Source organism: Zonotrichia albicollis, chromosome Z, assembly GCF_047830755.1.
Source record: "Zonotrichia albicollis isolate bZonAlb1 chromosome Z, bZonAlb1.hap1, whole genome shotgun sequence".
Classification (NCBI taxonomy): domain Eukaryota; kingdom Metazoa; phylum Chordata; class Aves; order Passeriformes; family Passerellidae; genus Zonotrichia; species Zonotrichia albicollis.
The window spans coordinates 64,477,503-64,496,331 of record NC_133860.1 but is presented as its reverse complement, the minus strand read 5'-3'; the positions used below and the strand labels follow the sequence as shown (position 1 = coordinate 64,496,331).

Below are 18,829 nucleotides of genomic sequence, written 5' to 3'. Positions count from 1 at the left end.
TTTGGACTTAGTGTGTTACTTTAAAAGTTAAAGAGTTAGTCCTTTCAATTGAAAATGGCAATAGAATTTGGAACTGCAAAGATTTAGTTTAGTCTGTTTTCATAATCGTAGTGTATTGTTCTAGTAGTGAAATAGTTTTGCTGATGTTCCTGTCTCATCATAGAATCTGCATTTTCTAGCAGATCTTCACCTGTAGTATTCTAAAGGTTGTCCTTAGAATGAGGTGCAAGATATGCAATCAAAATGTAGAGGGGTGCAGTTAAACCTAATAGAAGTTGCAGACCTGAGTGCAAAATAAGATAGAGAACTTTAAACCATTCTAGTGTAAGTTCACTAAGACAATACTTTTACACCATGTGGGCTCAGTTACAGTGGTATGAAGATGATGTTTGCAAATAAAGACTGTTTTGCTTTGGAAGCTGTAACAAATTATCTGTAACACCAGTCTGTTTTAGTTACTGTCTCTGTCCAAACTTGGTTACAGTTAAGAAGCTAATATCTGGAAGTGATAATAACTGGAAAATATTTTATGTTTTGGTTTTGCTTCTGCCCATTTGTTTATGACTTTGAGAGCTTTATTTAATGTATCTTGATTGTGTAATTATGTCCACATCTGCCTAATTCACATCATCCAGCCAACATCATAAATGCTACAAGGGAAAGTTAAAATTCTATCTTTCAATACTTGTAATGTTATTCCATGAAGTAGACAAAGAAAAATATTATTGGTTAGTCACTAATTTTTACTCATTTAATTTAATTTCTTTGAAGAGAGTGTATTTGTTATCTAGGACTATTTCTAGAACTATGGAGTCAAATTAATTTTTTTTAAAGTTCCATCATATGCCACTTCAGTGAAAGATATAACTAAAAGGTTAGTGCTTCAATCTGAGTACTTTAAAAATACTCTTGGGCTGCCTGTTGGTGATGATGGCAAAGTAAAAAAACTGTCTAAAAACATTTTTAGATAGTGGCTTGTATGCATGGAATATGTGACAACACTATCATTTTAGGTGGCGAGCAAGTAAGAGGACATGTTCTATAACAGTGCATTAAGTTGCCCACTTCAGCTAAAATACTTTCTTATTTAAGCAAACTTAAAGACATAACAAGAGAAGATATAATACAGTGGAGGAAACAAAATAATTAAAAGGAGAGAGGTTATCCTTTCACTTTTTGTAGTATTCCTAGTTCCCATGTTTCACAGAAGTATTTGGCTCCTTCTTACCCTATATCCTCTAGTCATGTATGAACACATGAGAAATGTGTTCTTCTATACAATAAAAATCATAATTCCAAAAGAGTACTTGACACCATGACCTATCTTCACCTTGAGGGTTGAGAACAATGTTAAGAGGACAACCTGCCTTTATATTTAACCTACTAGGAAATGCTGTATTATATATAAGAAAAGACAAACTGTAACTATACTTCAACTTATTTCTGATAGACTAAGACCAAAGCAGTGCAGTGGTTTTTAGAGGATTCTAGTAGCCCTATAGTTTCATTATTCTAAATGCAGTTCATTTTAACTATAAATTTCTATAGAATATTTTTTAAAAATCAATTAATTGTGCAGCACTCTATAGTTACAGCACAAAATTAATTCTGCCTGAAAGAGTGGCAAGTTAGAAGATCATATTACAATGTTATGTCCTACTCACTCCTCTTTTGGTGCCAAAGAGTCATATAAAATGCCAGGAGGGGGAAATTCATTTAATGAAAGACAAGAATGCAACTAAATTTAAAGCAGATGTTCATGTAGAATCTTGAAAAGTTACTTTAAAAGCAGTGGTTTGGTGTCCATGAGTATTCATGTTATCCTTGCAGAGTAGGTCTATGTCTGCAGTTCCTGACTGGAAGTTACTCCTACTGAATGCTGTTCTGTAGTGCAAGTGGTTGTTACTTCAGTACCAACCTAAGCAAATAGGTTTGATTTATTAATGCACTGAATTCCATGTTTAGAACATGCCTTTTTATTTTAAACATTATATCAGCCAGGCTATATTTAGAATCAGGCACATGAAATGAAATTAAATGACTGACTAAGGACATTTTGAAACTGCTAGAGAAAAAGCAAGAAATATAAGTTTAATTGATAGTCCAATCCATGATTTACAAAAATTACAAAGCAATAAAATTTATGGACAGTGCTAACAGTTGGCAGCAGGAAAACTGACGGGAAAAATATACTGTAACTTTAATTTCCATTACTGAATAATGCTTTTCAGTAAAAAATAACACAGTACTTTCATAGGATTGGTTATTTTTTTGATTTAAAATATTTGACAAAGAATTCTGAATTCTGGCCTACAGAGTCATACTTCTTGATACTCTCACTTGTATTTTCATTAAAAAAATCTGGTTGCTTTAGAAAACTTGGAGTACAGTGGTTGGTCTTGCAGTTTTGGTAACTATGAAATAGACATTTGTGACAAGGAGGAGTTCTCTTCACTCTTCCCTTTGCAAGGGAAGTATTGACTCATGGATGTTATATATTTTTCTGGGCCTTTTTCTCATTATTTGCTAAAATGAAAGTAGCCACTGTTTGAAAAGGGGAATGAGAAGGCAGCAATACTTTCACAGTAGCTTAAGGAATATTACTTCTTATCTGCCTTACTTTTTAAGGAGGCTAGAAAAATAAATGAGTCACAGGACATATTTTCAATATGTGCTTTACTAAAGAGCTATATATAGGCCTGCTGAGGTGTGTTACTTGAATATCTGCTTGGTCGGGTCATCTTTTCTTTTTTATTTTATTCCCCTTCCCCTTTACTAAAAGCCCCTCCCTTTTCCCCCGTTTGCTTTCAGCTTTGACCAAGTCTGTCTGATGTTTTTCTGTGATGATAACCAAATGAACGAAGTACGATGTCATTCCTGATCAGTGCAGTTTGTGACAATATGACATCCTCACACAAAATGTTTATTTGAGCCGAAGGTGTCTCAATTTGTTTTGGTGGTTTTCTCTTCGTCGTACAGTACAGGTTGTTAGTTACATCCATCTGACTGCAATACACTCTTAATTGTGAATCTGCATTAATGAAACCACCATCACTTAGCTAGAGCCTTATTTGTTGTCTTGCTTTGGCTTTAAAGGTAAAAGGCACAATTATTTTTTGGTAAATGTAATTTTGAATTTGCAAACTCACCACACCATTCAAACATAACAAAACAAGAAAAGACATAAGCACATTCTGTCTTCTCTTGAATTGCTGTTCAGCAGTCACAGATGTCCTTGTCACGTACACGTTACTTTAACAATGTATTTGTCAGTCTGGTTAACCCTGTTTTGTTTTTCCTGTTTTACAGGCAAATCGCACCTGCCCAATTTGTAGAGCTGATGCTTCAGAAGTGCATCGTGATTCAGAATGACCAATCTAAGAGCACAAATCTGGTTTGGGTGTTTCTGGTCACATGTATATATGAACTGTCTATTGAACTTATCTACCCATGTGGCTTCCAGCCTACCCTTTACACAAAAGGGTCAGTGGACCTTACTTTGCACTGTGTGACTTAATCAATTATAAAGCTTATAACTAGTCTTCACAGTTACAGGATTGTTATACTAACAAGTGTGATTGGAACTCCAAAGATTTTTTTTTAGCTTAATTTTGTGTGTGCACTAACATTCCCTGGGTTTTGTGTGATCATTCCAAGTATTGCTGCAAGATTACTGTGGATGTGATCTTTTAGCATGTGCTTTTATATAAAAGAAAAAGAAAAAAAAAAGTGGTAGGTCCAAACAATATAGCAATCTACCTTATATAGAGCCTTCAGATACTGTGAGTGGGGATGAATGGTATGAGTGTGTTTGCCTGAGAGAGGATGAGTGAAGTGTGCTTGTGACTGGGTGTGCCTGCGTGTTTGAGAACCTATATACCAGCATGTACTGAGAACGTATGTGTGTAGTAATAATTATGCTGCAATGTATAATCTTGTGTGTTATTTAAACAGTACTAGTACTGTACACTGGTTCCTTCCCTTGTGTTTGCAGTTGCACACTGAATGCAATGGGTGCAGCAATTACAGACATTTAGTATTTTGTCCCCAACGTGCTTACAGGTGTAAAGACCTTTCTACCTACTACTATTCAAACAGCTGTTATGCTTCCCCTTCACTGGAGGCTTTAAGTGTGTACCACTAAAGAATGCATTGATTCTTCATACATGAGTAACCTTGGGGGTATTATCATATGTTATAAAGTCTGGATTTTTAAATGGCTGATTTACAAGTTATTTTATCAATTTAGAGTCACAATATCACATTTAGCAATATTAATGTTTTCAATTGCTGAAATATGTCAATGTTTTTCTGTTTTCCTTTTAAATTTTTCTAGCTGGGTTTACCAGTTATGTATTTCTTTCATGAAAGGAAGCAGGAAGTACACTGAGGGTGTCCTGGTCTTTTGGAAAAGCTCTTAACTTTTGCCCATTGTACTTGCTAAATACATAATCTTTTAGCTTATAAACACTGGCTTTTCATTCTTTGTCATCTGCAAGGAAGTTGGTATGTAACTAAAATAACTTGTAAAAAGTTACAATTTTATTCCTGCGACTTCATGAATAAAATGCATTTCTAGCGTTTTCTCAGAAGTAGAATTTCATAATTCTTTCATCCTATCACAAGAGGAGGTAGGTTTTGGTCATAACCTGCAGAACTCAGTTGCCCTAATGCTGCTTCTTTCCCTTCCTTATTTCATGATAAGTGTAATAGGAAGAAGGAACTCCTAGGTTTTTGCAATCAAGTTTCCAGAGTGCTCCACTAGAGGAGAAATTTGGAATACTTTCCAGAACAGTGCTGTGAAAAAAGGGGATAATGTCTATTCAAGTGCTCTGAATAATATTTTATTTGGGCTATGAAAAAAAATGAACTTTTTTTGTAATGTTCACACTGTTAACGTCTGTGATGTGTTCTAGCAAAATACTTAGGTCTGCATATGCCACAGTTATTAAAAGGATGCACTTTTTGCAAGGAAACTCTTCTTATAAATTCAGTGTCATTTCTTTGGTTGCAGTTGCAGCACAAGTGGCACAACTACCAGTATTGCTACAACTTGCTGCCAGTCTCAGCTTTAAGTTTATTCTTTATAATTTCTGATGCTTTTGTATGCTGCTATGCTTTAGTATCAGTTAAAATTTCAGTGTTAGAGGTTCTCCTAGCTGGTTTTCCTCTTTAAAGATTTTACAGACCAGTCACAGCTCTTGGTGCAGCTAAATAAAAGCACAATTTTGCCCTGTTTCAAATGTTTTTCCCTCTGTTTAGTTGTGCAGGTGGTTCTCAAAAACAGTGATGCTTTCTATACCTGTCCTTACTTAGGAACACTAAATAAACAAAAATGCTGTTATTTCCACTTCAAAATACTGTAATTTCTTTTTCCTCTCATACAGTGGAGTTAAAGAATAGGCTTTTCACAACAGCACCTAGCAGGTTAAATTACATGTAATAAAATTTATTTTTTTAACAAATAAAATCATGTTTAAAAAGCATATGCCACGTATGTCTTACAAAACTTAGCCTCTTTTATATAATTGCAAAAGAAAAAGAATCCATGTACAGATTTAAACATGACTAACATTTCTGTGTTTAGTATTCAGTTCAAAGCATAGAAAGAGGGTACTTTTTCTAAACTTGATACGAGTGAACAAGACACATACTTCTGAAGCTGAGGGAAAGTAGTTCTCTTTCTGGAACTGGAGAAATGTCCCTTTTCCCCCACTAAAGTACAGTGAGACGATGGGGGGTCTAGGAGATGGAGGGTCTAAGTTGGTAAAATCCTGCAATTAATTGTTGCACTCTTATGGCTCATCTCTTCTGGAATGGTTCTTCGGTTTGCTTGGATGAATGGGGACTTGCTTCTCGTGGTCAGTGTGTACAAAGAGCACACATGCTTAATGTTTTGAATCAGCTCAGACAGGCTCCAACCACATCTTCTGTGGTGGCTGTCAAGGGCAGGGGATTTATGTTCAGCTCTTAACTGCCATGTATTATGCACAGCTGCCGTGGTGCCTGACAGCACCTGAATTCAGCAACACTTCTTTATGTTCATTGCCTTTCTGCTATCCAGTTACTCTTTTCTTCTCCAAAAAAACAAAAATATACAACCTCCAATATGTTTGCTTTATCGTATTGGCACTGCTGTGTTTTTTTGCATAAACTGTCAATTTAATTTGACATTTTGGTGGATATCAAGGCCTACAGATAATTCCAGTGTCTCATTTTTTGGCATTCTTTAGAAAAAGAAGTAAGGCCATGTGTTGTACGTCATTTTGTAGAGGCTCTTGAATGTGATTTCACAGTTCTTAATACAAGGCATAATACTTGGGATGAGACTTACCGACTGTTTTAATCTTAATTGTAGAAAACAGTTTCTACTGAGTTATCTTTGGGCCTTTGTAAAAGCTGTGGTTTTTTCCTTTGGTACATTGTTACCTCATTTTGCTACTTGTGTTTCAGGCTTGCTAATTATTATGAAAGCTTATGGTTTTTGTTGGAATCATATTTTGTTAAGTGTTTTCTTTAAATCATATGCTATTGTATCATTTAACATGTAGTTTTAAATGTATTATAAATATCTGTAACCAAATCATTTGAAGGCTTGATAAATTTTTAACAAAATTTGTACATTTTTTATGAGAGTTACTAGTAATGCTTTACTAGGTAGTGCAATGAATTTTTATTTTTAATCCCTGTGCCCAATTTTGGAGTTGAGAGAGTTGTTCAGTAATAAATGTATGATGTACACTTACACAATTTTGTCCTGTTCTTTCTTTGAGAAGTGTATGGTTTTATTACTGGGCATATTTCTGTGCATCATCATGCAAATTGAAATATTACTGGCAACAGACACTCGTATTGTAGATGTTTTGCCACCTTAACTGTAGCACACAACTTTTTCTTTATTCTTATGGTGAAAGAGCCTCAGAAACTGATCTGAAATGCTGTACCATATTTCTGAGGGTGTGAGAATTGAACTTACTCAAAGCCCTGTGCTCTAAAGATCTTACTTACTTAGCCAGAAGAAACTTTGCAGGGATGAAGGTGCTTCTTAGGCATACTGTTTGCACTGTGAATCAGTAGAAGAGATTTGTTACATTTGCAGTGCCCTGACAGTAGTAGGTGATGCATCCTGAATTATAACGGTTTCATTAGCCAGGGTCACACAAGAAACTGGTAGTAAAACAAAACCAAAAAGAAAGGAAAAAAAATGAAAGGAATTGTGTGATTTTGGTTTTAAGATAATGTAAACTAAGTTGACATTAGTCAACTTAGTAGTTTTTTAAGAGGTTTACAGTAACATAGGACATTTAATAGCTGCATCTATAGCAGGTGTTCTAGGTACTCAGACACATTTGAAGATTAATTCATACTTTTGAGAATCCTTGTGCAGGTTCACACACATACCTTTTATATTTGGGAGATGCTGGAAAATACAAAGGTATCAATCTTTGATACCTTTGAGCTCAGATACTTGCAAAGTCACATTTTTTGCACATGAGTATATTGCAGAGCAGCTTCCAGCATCATCAGTAGTTTGGCCATGACCAGTCCTAGCCTGAAGAGCAGAATTGCCCTGCTTCTCTCTCTTCATCTGGTCTCTGCTCCCCACCTTTGTGTCACAGCATTTCAGTCTCTTCCTCAGCCTGTGCAGTGTCTGTCTTTGCTCAGAATCCTGTGTTACCACTCCTTGGGAGTCTCCTGGCATTCTCATTAATTACCTGACAATTTCTGTTGCTAACTTCTAGTAAATCATATCACTGCCACCAGATACCTCATCCTGTGTACTCTTTCATGGTTCTGTTTTCCTTTCTTGCTTTCAGCTACAGCCTACAGCTCTCGTTTGTCTATCTGGTGTGTCTCCTGTAACCCTCCTTCTCACACTGCAGTGCACATAACCATCTGACTTCTAGATGTGGTATTTCCTTGCAACTGATTTGCCTTGCAAATTTGTGATTTGCATGCTCACAGTGCTTATCAACTGATTCAGGAATGACAGCATGCTGAAGAAAAGATGGAGTTCCTGATTTCTTACTTAGTCATATGTGCAATAGACAGGCTTGGCTTTTCAGGAGCAGTGGCATTGCTGCAGCTTTTGTCTAATTCTGGCCTTTGCTAACCTTGGTAGGTGTAGATGTATTTATGTAACAGCATAAGGATCTTCCCTTATCTATGGTTCTTTGAAGAATTAGGGTACACTTCCAAATCAACTGCCCTTGTCTTTATAGGAGAGTTCAACTTGCCAGAAATACACTGGGAGCCATCACACACCTGGTACAACCCAGGTCATAACATTCTTAAAAACCTTGTAAGAGCTTTACAGAAGCAAAGGGAGCCAGCTGGAAAAGATTCCCTCCTTGACCTCTGTTTGTAAACAGAGAGGATCTCATGCGTGGAGATTGGCTCCATCTTGGCCACAGTGACCACAAAATGGTTAAAATCTTCGTTGATGTGAGAGAAAATCCCAGCAAAACCTCAGCTCTGGCCATGAGGAGAGCAGACTGTTCAGGGAACTAGACAGTAAAATCCTCTGGGAAAATGTTTAGGCAGATGCTGGGGTCCATCAGTGCTGGTCACTTTTTAAACATCACCTAGGGGCACAGTAACAGACAATTCCTAAATGTTGGAAGTCAGGCAGGTGAGGCAGGAGGCCAGCTTGGCTGAGCAGGCATCTTCTCTCGGAAATAAGGCAAAAAGTAAGGTACATCCCCAGGAAATAAGGTCAGGTAACATGGGGAGAATGCAGAGATGCTGCTTCCTACTGTAGTGAGAAAATGTGCAGCCAAAGCTCAACTGGAGTGGAAGCTGGCCAGAAATGGGGACAATAAAAACAGTCTATTCCAATGTATTAATTGCAAAAGGTAGTGTTGAAGGAACATCAGCCTATTACAGGATGAGCAAGGTCACCTCGCGAACAGGGACAGGGGCAAGGCAGAGGTGTTAAATGCATTCTTTAACTCTGTCTTTAACACAGATAATGGGCCAGGGATGATGGACACCCAAGGGGGTCTCAGTGCCCTGAGCTGGAGGACCGTGACTGTAGAAAGATCAGTTTCCTTTTGACCCTGAACTTGTGCAGGATCTTTTCCATCTGGACCCCTGCAAATCTGTGGGGCTTGATGAGATTCATCCAGGAATACTCAAAGAGCTAGTTGATGTCATCACAAAGCCTCTCTCCAAGGATTTTTTGGTAGTCTTGGGGATTTGGAGAGGTCCAGATGATTGGAAGTTGGTGAACATTATCCTGGATTTCAACAAGGAAAAGAAGGAACCTCCTAAAACTACAGTGAAGTCTTACTTCACTGTCAGGTAAAATTGTGGAAAAGATTATTCTAGGAGTACTGAAAAACACTTGGAGGACGACCCAGTCATCAGTTACAGCCAGCACAGCTTCATGAGGGGAAAGTCCGGCTTGTTGAACCTGATTTCCTTCTACAGAAACATAACCCACCTAGCTGACCAAGGGAAGCTGGGTAATGTAATCTTTTTGGGTTCCAGTAAAGCTTTCCATACTGACTCTCACAGTGTCCTTCTGGACAAAACATCCAGCACACACCTGGGTGAGCACATCACATGATGGGTGAGCAGCTGGCTCATGGGTCAGTGAATGGGGTGACATCAGACTGGTGAGCTGTCACTGGTGGGGTTCCACAGGGCTCCATCTCAGCCCTGAGCTCCTCAACAGCTTCACAAATGAGCTGGACACAGGACTGGAAGGGATACTAAGTAAGTTTGCCAACAACACTTCACGCAGCCCACTGGAGCCTGGGCTAGCTCTTAAAGCTCTGGCGCTGCACCAGGAGTGGGAAACAGGCAGGGCTTGGGGTCTGCCCAAGGCTGAACCTGAAGAGCCACTTGCTTTCCAGTGCAGACAGAGACAGTGACGGGGAGCGGGTGGAGGAGAAAGGAGGAGGCTCTTCTCTTGAGGTTCCACAGGGAACAGTTCATTACCAGTAAAGGGAGTAAGGTAAGAGAGACCCAAGCACCATTCCACACGGGTTTTTAATCAGTCTCGATTTAGGGGGTGGTTACAAACAATCATCCAACTGGATATTTCAGGGGCAGAGTGAGGGGAATACATAACTGGTTTGGGACCCATCAGGACTGATGGGAGGAGATGGTAGGTCACATGGGCCAATGGGGTGTCCTGGTTTAGGAGAATTCCAAAGGGTGTCATGATCAGGGATTGGCCCAAGGGGAGAGTGACAGAGAAGGTTCTGGAAAAAGGGACTGGGTTGCCTTGACAGGCAAGGGAAGAAGCTGGAAACAAAGGGCGGAGAAAGGCTTGAGGGACAGTACAAATCAGGGGTGAACCAACTTTGGGGAGAACATAGGGGTACAACAGAACAAACCATTAGACTGAAACAAACATGAACCACAACAAAAACAAATACTAAATTGGGAAAGCTGTCTACTCCCTCAGAGGCCTTGCAGAGAAACCTGGAAAAATGAGACGGGAAAAATGATGGACAGGCATCCCCTGTATGAAGTTCAATGAGAGAAAGTGCCTGATTCTGTGCCTGGGACATGGTAACCCTGTTGGAATTAGAGGCTGGAGAGTAGCTCCATGGAAGGGGACCTGGGGATCCTGACTGAACATGAGTCAGCAGTGCCCTGGCAGGCAGAAGGGTCACCCGTGTGCTGGGTGCATCAGGCACAGCATCACAGCCAGGCAAGGGAGGGGACTGTCCTGCTCTGCTCTGCACTGGGGCAGCCTCACCTCCAGTGCTGGGGGCAGTTCTGGGTGACATAATATAAAAAAGACATTGAGCTTTTCTAGAATGCCCAAAGGGTGGCAATGAAACTGGTGAAGGGTCTGGAGGTGAAGCAGAGGGAGGTCACTTGTTCTGTTCAGCCTGCAGGAGACTGAGGGGAGACCTCATTGTGACATGCAACATCCTCAAAGTGAAGGGACTGGCACTGATCTCTTGGCTCTCATGACCAGTGACAGGACATGAGGAAGTGGCATGAAGCTGAGTCAGGAGAGATTTAGGTTGCATTATCAGAAAAGGCTCTTCCCCCAGAGGGCACTGGAACAGGCTCCCCAGGGAAGTGGTCACAGCACCAAGCCTGCGTTCAAGAAAGGTTTGGACAATTCTCCTGGGGATGGTGGTGTGCAGGGCCAGGAGCTGGACAGAATGATCCTGATGGGTCCCTTCCAACTCAGCATATTCTATAAGTTTGTGGATTACTGCATCCACAAAGCTCTGTGCTTTTTCAAACACACAAATATTCTATTTGTGAGCAATCAGTTCTGAAATGCCTGTTCTGCCTGGCACAGTCTCACATGCTGGCCTTTGCAATGGATTGCACTGTGCCACTTAACACATCACTGTGTCTGTCTCAAAGTGTAATTTCCAGTTGTGAAAGAACTCCAGTATCATCAGACTTCTAACACTTAGAACAAAATTCAGCAAATCTCCATTTTGATATGGACATCTTGGAAAGGCTCATCCTGGCATCACTAGAAGAGTCTAAAGTTAACAGCTGTGCAGATGCCCAAGCCAGCACAGTCCTCCATGATAAATGTCCTGGGAGGTACCCCACCAACTTCCTCTGTCTCACTGTTTCTTCCCATAGATTTGTGTGTGCAGGAGAATCATTTTCACCACACCATGTTTGCTAGGGTTTGAATAATGTTTATGTTTTTTGAGAGGCAACGAAGGAAAGAATATGGAGAGAGAAGTTAAGAAGCAATTCACAGCTCATTTGAGTACTAGGAGCTTGGGCCATCATATAGTCTTATTTAAAAACTGAAGATAAATCTGTGAGTTCAGCAAGAGAAACAAGACAAAACTGTAGTCAAAACAAGGAATGGAAATCTTTTTTTCATGTGCAACAGACTAGTAATGAAACGAGGTACATAGACCATAACATTTATATGGTCTACCATCTTCAAAAGAAATCCTTAGCGAGTAACTGTGATAGTTTTGCGTAGTAATTAGGAAGTATTTCTGTAAAAATTAATGAAACAATTGTGCTAATTGAAAGAAGAAAGAAGTAATTATGCATACTGGTGCTGTTAAAACACTTTTTTTTGCAATATTTGAAGTATTGGTTCTCTCAGCTTGCTCTTGGTCTGCAATTTACCGACCTGCTGTTGATCACAGACTATCCCTTCTGTGTACAGAGATTATTTCTTCTCTGTTGAAACAAACTTTTCCTTTCTACCCAGATCTAGTCCAACCTGCAGGGCCAGGAGCACTTTGGGCCTGTAGGATTTAATTTTGCTTGGTCTTATGGCATTTTGCTATGTCTTTTCCTTCCTTTTGGTGAGGCCAAATTTAAAAACTAGTTACTGCAAACTGCTTTTCATCTTCCTCTGTATACCATTGCATCTTGGGCCAGCAAGAATAGATTTAAGGAAACAGACCAGGGGAAGGAAGTTGCAGAGCATGAAAAGAAGTGATTGTACTTCATCTTTAAGACTTCAGCATGGAGAATGATCCGTTTGCTACAAAAGGAGTAAATGCAGTTGAATACTACAAATGACACAGCATCAAAAAATAAGTATGTCAGTTTTGGTCTTGGATGGTTGCTCACTCACATGCTGAAATGAATTCTTTGACCAGACCATCTGTCTGTTATTAATAGGGTGTCTCATTCAACAAATTAATGTGCTTCTACAATGTACACGAAAGGACAGGAAACCGTACAACTTCTGTAGGGTTTGACATTTACTGACAAATATCAACACCAGATGCTGAGGGAACACAATCACAGTAATCAATCTGTAGGGTCATATAATTCTGTGTATCCTCATTTTTGTGTAATGTCCTCAACAAGTCAAGTGTCATCAGTTTACTAGTAGAAGAAGAGCGGAGCAGATAAAGAATTGTTGTGTGACTTCAGTTTACCGCAGGGTGGGTGCTAGGGATAAGAGCCGGAAGCAAAAGCCTTCGGGTTAACTAAAGGTCATGTGGGATGATTAGCTGCTAAATTCATCCTGAGGTAGCAGGTAGGAGTGCTCTTTTGACAGAACTCCATACCTGAAGTGAAAGATACAATCTGTCTGAATCCATTTAGAAAAGAAACAATGATCTGCTTTGGTAAATCTTTCTCAGGGTATGAGACATTCAGAGAACAGACAAGATTTGCTGAATTAAGGATATTATTTGCTGATTAAGAAGACTATTCCTTGGGAAACCACTTATACCAAATGCCCCTGGGCTCTGGTCTTCCTGGGGATTGTCTTAGTGAGCCCATAATTATGCTTATGATGGATTTTGCAAGATCTGATGCCAGGGGGAATCTCAACATCAAGTGTCACAGATCACAGCATCCCTGAGCTTCAGAAACACTGCTGAGTCTGTGGGCTAGAATTTCTGCCCTCATTCTGCCCTCATGGACTGTTAGGTAGGTGGCTCTGTAGGAGAGTGGAAATGGAAAGATAAACTTCCATTTAGTTCTTGTTTTGGGACCTGGAGGAAAAAAACGAGCCAAAGAGAGATTGATAAGACTGTGCCCAGCCACAAGAAGCCCCTGCTGCTCTGTGCCTGTTGGATGAGGCAAAATGCATTCACCAGCAGAAGGCTTCCAGTCTCCCTAGGAACTGCAGATGGCAGCAATTCAACAACTAATTCTTTCTCATTGCCACCACTGCCCTGTGCATCTAACTGTGTCTCATGAGGAGCTGCAGTTTCAGAACACAAAACCTTCAAACACAGTGCGAGTTCTACAATTCCCAGTCCTCCTCCTTCTCTTTTGTCTTCCCCCACCTCCTCACATGGTGTTTCCCCTTCAGTAGTGGGAGAGATCATGGTTTATTGCCAAGCTGAACCAGTTTCCTGCCCATTGTGACAATGACAGCGCAGAACGGACAGAGGACAATATTGCAGAGCTAAGGACAATATTGCAGAGCCAAGGACAATATTGCTGCCAATGTGACAAAGCTCCTTGTGCAGACAGCTCAGCCTTGCTGCCACATGGTACTGCTGTGGGAAACCAGTCTCTAAGCTCTTTCTTAGATGCTCTGGAGGGTGCTGTGGATGTTGCAGAAAGTGTTGAGTCTTTTACAGTGAAGCTCTGCTGAAGCTCTGTGGCACAGCCATGACATTGTTACATTGGGTAATACCTTTCCAGGACAGAGATATTGCTGGCATTGCTGTTAGGGGAGTGGGACTGGGAGTGCTTTTCTCCTCAGCGGGCTGTGCAGAGGGACAGGGTCACAGTGGCAAAAATGGGCTGCAAATTGACAGCAAGCAGACTGTGTAAGGCACAATCCTCAAACAGAGAGTGTTCTGCTTGGCATCCTTTCTGCCCTGTAGGCACCAACATTCTCCATGAAAGCCAGACTCTGTGAAAAAGAAAGTGGTGTGTAGGAGCATATTTCATTTTGAAAGGGTGGTTTCCATTCATAAATGGCATCATTTCATTGACAGGACATCTAAATTATGGCAGATTGGTTTGGTTTTGAATACCAAAGTATTTGAAGTAAGGCAGGGCTAAATATGTATATGCAGCTGTGGCTACCATTATTTCACAGTAATAATTACATTATTATTATAGAATAATTCAAGTTTTACATAGTAACTCACCTCTTGCACCTCAGATAGTACATAAATGGTACCTACATAGCTGCTGATATTCCTGGACTCTTTTTCCAAAAATCTGCAGTTGTTATCTGCCACAGCTTGGTGAGCCAGTTTCTATTTCCCTGGAAATTTTCTGGCAAGGTGTATTACATGCCTTTTGGCTAGGAGCTTCAGCTGCTGTACTTTGGCCTCTGAAAGACAACCATCTGTTACTCAGGCAAGAACCACCTGCTCTGCAATTGGCAGTGTTGAGCAAGTATTACAAAGAACTGATCACCAGGATAATATGGGTAAGCAGAGAGAACGCCTATTGTAAGAAAATTTCAGTTCCCAATGAATGCAGATGGATTTCAGTGCTATCTTTGCTGGGCTGTCCTAGGAGAGTGTTTTTGAATGCTACTGTTCATCAATAATATGGTGAACAAGGAAAATAGAAAAAATAGAAAGTGAAATCAGAATGTTGTCATAAATAGAGGTAGATGGGAAAAGATAACACAGGGGAAAAAAGATCTTCGCCTTGTTGCCAGTTGGAGCATTCTCTGTAGCAAACAGGATGTCACAGAAAGACTGTTTCTTTGGTTTTTTTACATGGCTGAAGTAAGAGAAAAAGTAAGAGAAAAGAAGAAAATAAAATTAAGTCAGTACAAAATAGGGTTAGTGGGCATGTGGGATGCATAGATAAGAATGCCAAGCAGAGATTCTACATTTCCTTTCCTTAAGTGGCAATCCCTTTCCCAGCTGCATATCCAGACTGTGTGTTTACATTGAAACTTGCTGTCCCTTCCCAGCTGTTTTCTTCCAACTAAACCACATGAAACCACGTGAAATCTCTCTTGATCTGAGCATCTCTATGCTGGATATGCAGCCTCGATCCTCTCTGGGACTGGTGTCACGATCCGTCCTTAGGAAAGGGTTTCATGATGGCTCGTTGAGTGATCTCAGAGTGCAAAACCCAACATGGCACAGGGGGTTTGCAGTAATAATCAAAAACCAATGCACCTTTATTGAATGACCACAGCAAAATGTGTTGGGGGGAATTGGGAAAAAGGGAAGAATAAGGACAAAGAGGGAGGAAGAGAAAGAAGGTATGTAGCTACCGAATATAGAGACGAAGTCCATTGGTCCAGTCCAGCTGTGGATCCACCTGTTCCACTGGGGAGATCTCAGAGATTCCAGTCGATTCCAACTCCTGTTATACTCTCTTTCGATGGAGAAAGAGGATGAATCTTGAAAATTAATTAAAACTAGTAAATAACAGTCTGTTGTAATTTCTGGGGGAAAGAAAAAGGGTACAAACAGTCCATATTCTCAGCAGTGGGCAAGAACCATTGTCTTCTTGGTCCACTGCTCGCACCTGCAACATGCACCTCGCTTTGGTCAGCTCGCCTCCCCTCACAGCTCCTCTGGCTTGGGGGTTTCAGTCCCAGTCCTTGGAAGGAGGGGGCGTTTCCACATAGGGGTTTCATGTCTCAATCCTTGAGGGAGAAACTTCTCCCATCTCAGTCCATGCATCTTGGTGGTTGTAAAACAGGCGAGAGGTCTTCTGTGGGGACCACCAAAACCTACCAAAGGAAAAGTCCAGCCAGGCAGAGAGATGGAGAAATTCTAGGGCCATTGTTGTGAAGCAGGTGCCACCAAAGAGAGGGCAGAGTGCCTCCTTTCTCCTTTCACCTGGCTCAGTGTTGCATACAGCAAACACACCTGTGAGCAATGACTTGGCAATGCCAGAAGCTCTGCTCAGGCCTCGGGGTCTTGGCAAGCAACCATCTCCAACAAGGCCAGGATTCCAAACAGAGTCTTTTCGGTGGCCCCAGTTTCTGGTTTCTGTCCTTTCACAATGATTGTGAGGCAGATGAGAGAAACTTTAGACAGAAACTTACAACTTGGAACACCAGGTGCTAGAGAATCCCTCTCCTGCCTGTGACAGCAGGAGCATCACTAGGGCTTTGCTGAGAGTTGTTTGCCTTAAACCTGGGAGCTGCCCTTAGCAGAATGTCATCTTCCTGAGCCCTCAGCTCACACTCGGTGCAGAATGATGCAGCTTCCCGGGCTCCAGGCTGTGGTTGCCCACACGAGGCGCTTGGGTGATGTGGCACTCCTTGCAGTGGGGCAGGCAGGTGGGTCTGAAACTCTGCCTGTCATCAAAAGGCAAATAAGCAGGAAGTCTGGGGGGATGCTGGGCAAGTGTCATGTGGGAAGCAAGAGCATGTGACTGAAGAGGAAGGAAAGGAGCCAGTTCCACTTTAATTCTCTCCTGTCAGCTAGTTTTCAGTTGTGGTGCTGTGCTTTGAAAGGTGGCTGGGAGACCAGAGAGCCTATGTAATAAAAGTGTTTGCTTGCAGCACAAAATCTGAAGTAAAGCAATGAATTAGAACTGATCTATTTTATGTAAGTATTGAGTGCTGTGTTTCACAGGAGGTCTGGGACAGTGCTCCTCCTGCTCTGAAGGCTTTCAGTGCACAAGCCAAAGATAAACTCTGACAGATACTGCTAAAGGCAAATCCTGGCCTTATGGCCTGAACTGTGGCCCAGGTGCAAGAGGAGATGTTCACTTGTCCGTTGCCAGCACAGAAGTATCTTATACTACCCTACCTAATGTAGGGAGGCGCAGGAAGAGGGATGAGGAGCAGCAGGGTTGCAAAGAGATGCTCTTTTGAGATGCTGAACACATGGCTGGGGACACTCAGGGATATCCAAAAGCTAACCTAACCCTTGCTGGCACAGGTAGCCCAGGATGGAGCAGCATCTCCCTCTAAATTTAACTGGGGAGGTTTTTTTAATCAGACCCCAAAACAGGGAAAGAGAAGGGAGATGCAGCTGAGGCTGCTAATGTGCCCCTATTCCCTGCATGTGTGCTGCCTCCCAAAGGAGGTGGGAGCTAATCCCAAGCCCTCGCACTCTTCTTTCTCCTCTTTTCTGTCTTCAATTTCCTGTCCTCTGTCTGAGGTCACTGTGCTGCCAGCAACAGTTGTCTGGGCTGAGAAAGGCTTGTTGGATCATACTGTGGATGCCTCTGCCCTTGCTATTTTCAGGGAAAGCTGGCAAAGAACACCCAGGAATGCATTCCCAGGTGCCAGCCTACTTCCAGAGAGCTGCTCTCAGCCCTCACACACCCAGAATGAGCATGAAGTGCTGGTGTGTCAGAGTGCCTTGGCGAACCTTGCCCAGACAGGGTAGCTGGCTGCAGTTGCAGGCTGGGCTACCGCCCCTGCAGAAGTTTTTCTGGAGAAATGCCACCCTTGAAGGAAGACCCATGTCTCTTGTGCCCTTCCTCCCTCACCAGCTGATGGACTGGGGCTCCAGGGTTCAAAGGAAATGTTTTCAAGTCTCCACCAATATGTCCAATCCCATGGTATTTGGCAAACTGGGAGACTTTGGTGTTTGGTGCCTGTTTCTGTACAAGCAGCCAGAGAAGCAGCTCAGTGAGGCCAGTGGCCATGGCACGCACTGAGGTGCCAGCTTCTGAAAGGGTCATATAGCACCGGGGTGAAAAGGCTCAAGGAGCTGTTAATGAGCCCAGCTGTGGGCTCCCCAGGACACAGGAGACAGGGACATGGTGGAGAGAGCCCAGCAAAGGGCCACTGAAAGGACGAAGGATGAAAGCTGCCATGCCACAGTGTAGCAAACACCAACCTATTTGGAGGTAGCAAATAGGAGGGGAAGGAGTTTAAAGTTTAAAAAACCACTTGTGCTTGCAAACCCCAAATGCCCAGCTGTGGTGCACAGTAAATCGGTTCTGCTGTCAGGCATGCCTCAGGGCTCTGGCTCCAGCTACAAATGCCCAAATGTCCCCTGTGCCCCAGCCAGGCTCAGCTGCAGGCTCTCAGGGCGGCTGCAAGGATCCCTGCCCTCTGGTGAGCCCTCCCAGCAGTCCCAAAGCGGCACATCCTGCTGGCACCCATGCTCTCGGGTCCCTGTGGGTCTTTCCAAAGCCAGAGCAGCCCTGGCCCAAAAGAGCCAAAGGCAAGACTTGGTGCTGTTGGGGCTGTGCAGAGCTGTCTCTCATGTTGGCTGAGGGGGCACCTGCAGCTCAGCATCCAGTCCTAGGGATTTTCTCCAGGGCCACCATTCAGCTCCCAGCCTTCCCAGCTGCTGGGGACTTCACTGGGGCTCTACAATGCCTAGATGCAGGGAAGATTGCCTGCAGAGAAAAGCCCAATTGCTCTGGCTGTACCCAGCAGGCCTTTGCACCCACCCTCCTGTCCGTGCTGGGCATCCTGTCTCTGCTTCCCACACCTCCCCAAGCCTGATTACCAGCATGCTTGCCCCAAGCCCAAGAGCCTGTACTTGGAGCTTCTCTA

General features: G+C 42.1%; 1 protein-coding gene across 7 annotated transcripts in view; it reads left to right on the top strand.

Annotated features, from left to right (window-relative positions):
* RNF38 (ring finger protein 38) overlaps positions 1 to 6,745 on the top strand; it is a 114,560-nt gene extending 107,815 nt beyond the window's left edge. For all 7 annotated transcript variants that reach the window (XM_005486279.4, XM_074532240.1, XM_074532236.1 and 4 more), the window contains one exon: positions 3,310 to 6,745. In XM_005486279.4, coding sequence (XP_005486336.3) covers positions 3,310 to 3,372 — 63 coding nt within the window. In that variant the 3' untranslated portion in view covers positions 3,373 to 6,745. The remainder of the gene's footprint in view (positions 1 to 3,309) is intronic.
* The last annotated feature ends 12,084 nt before the right edge of the window (positions 6,746 to 18,829 follow it).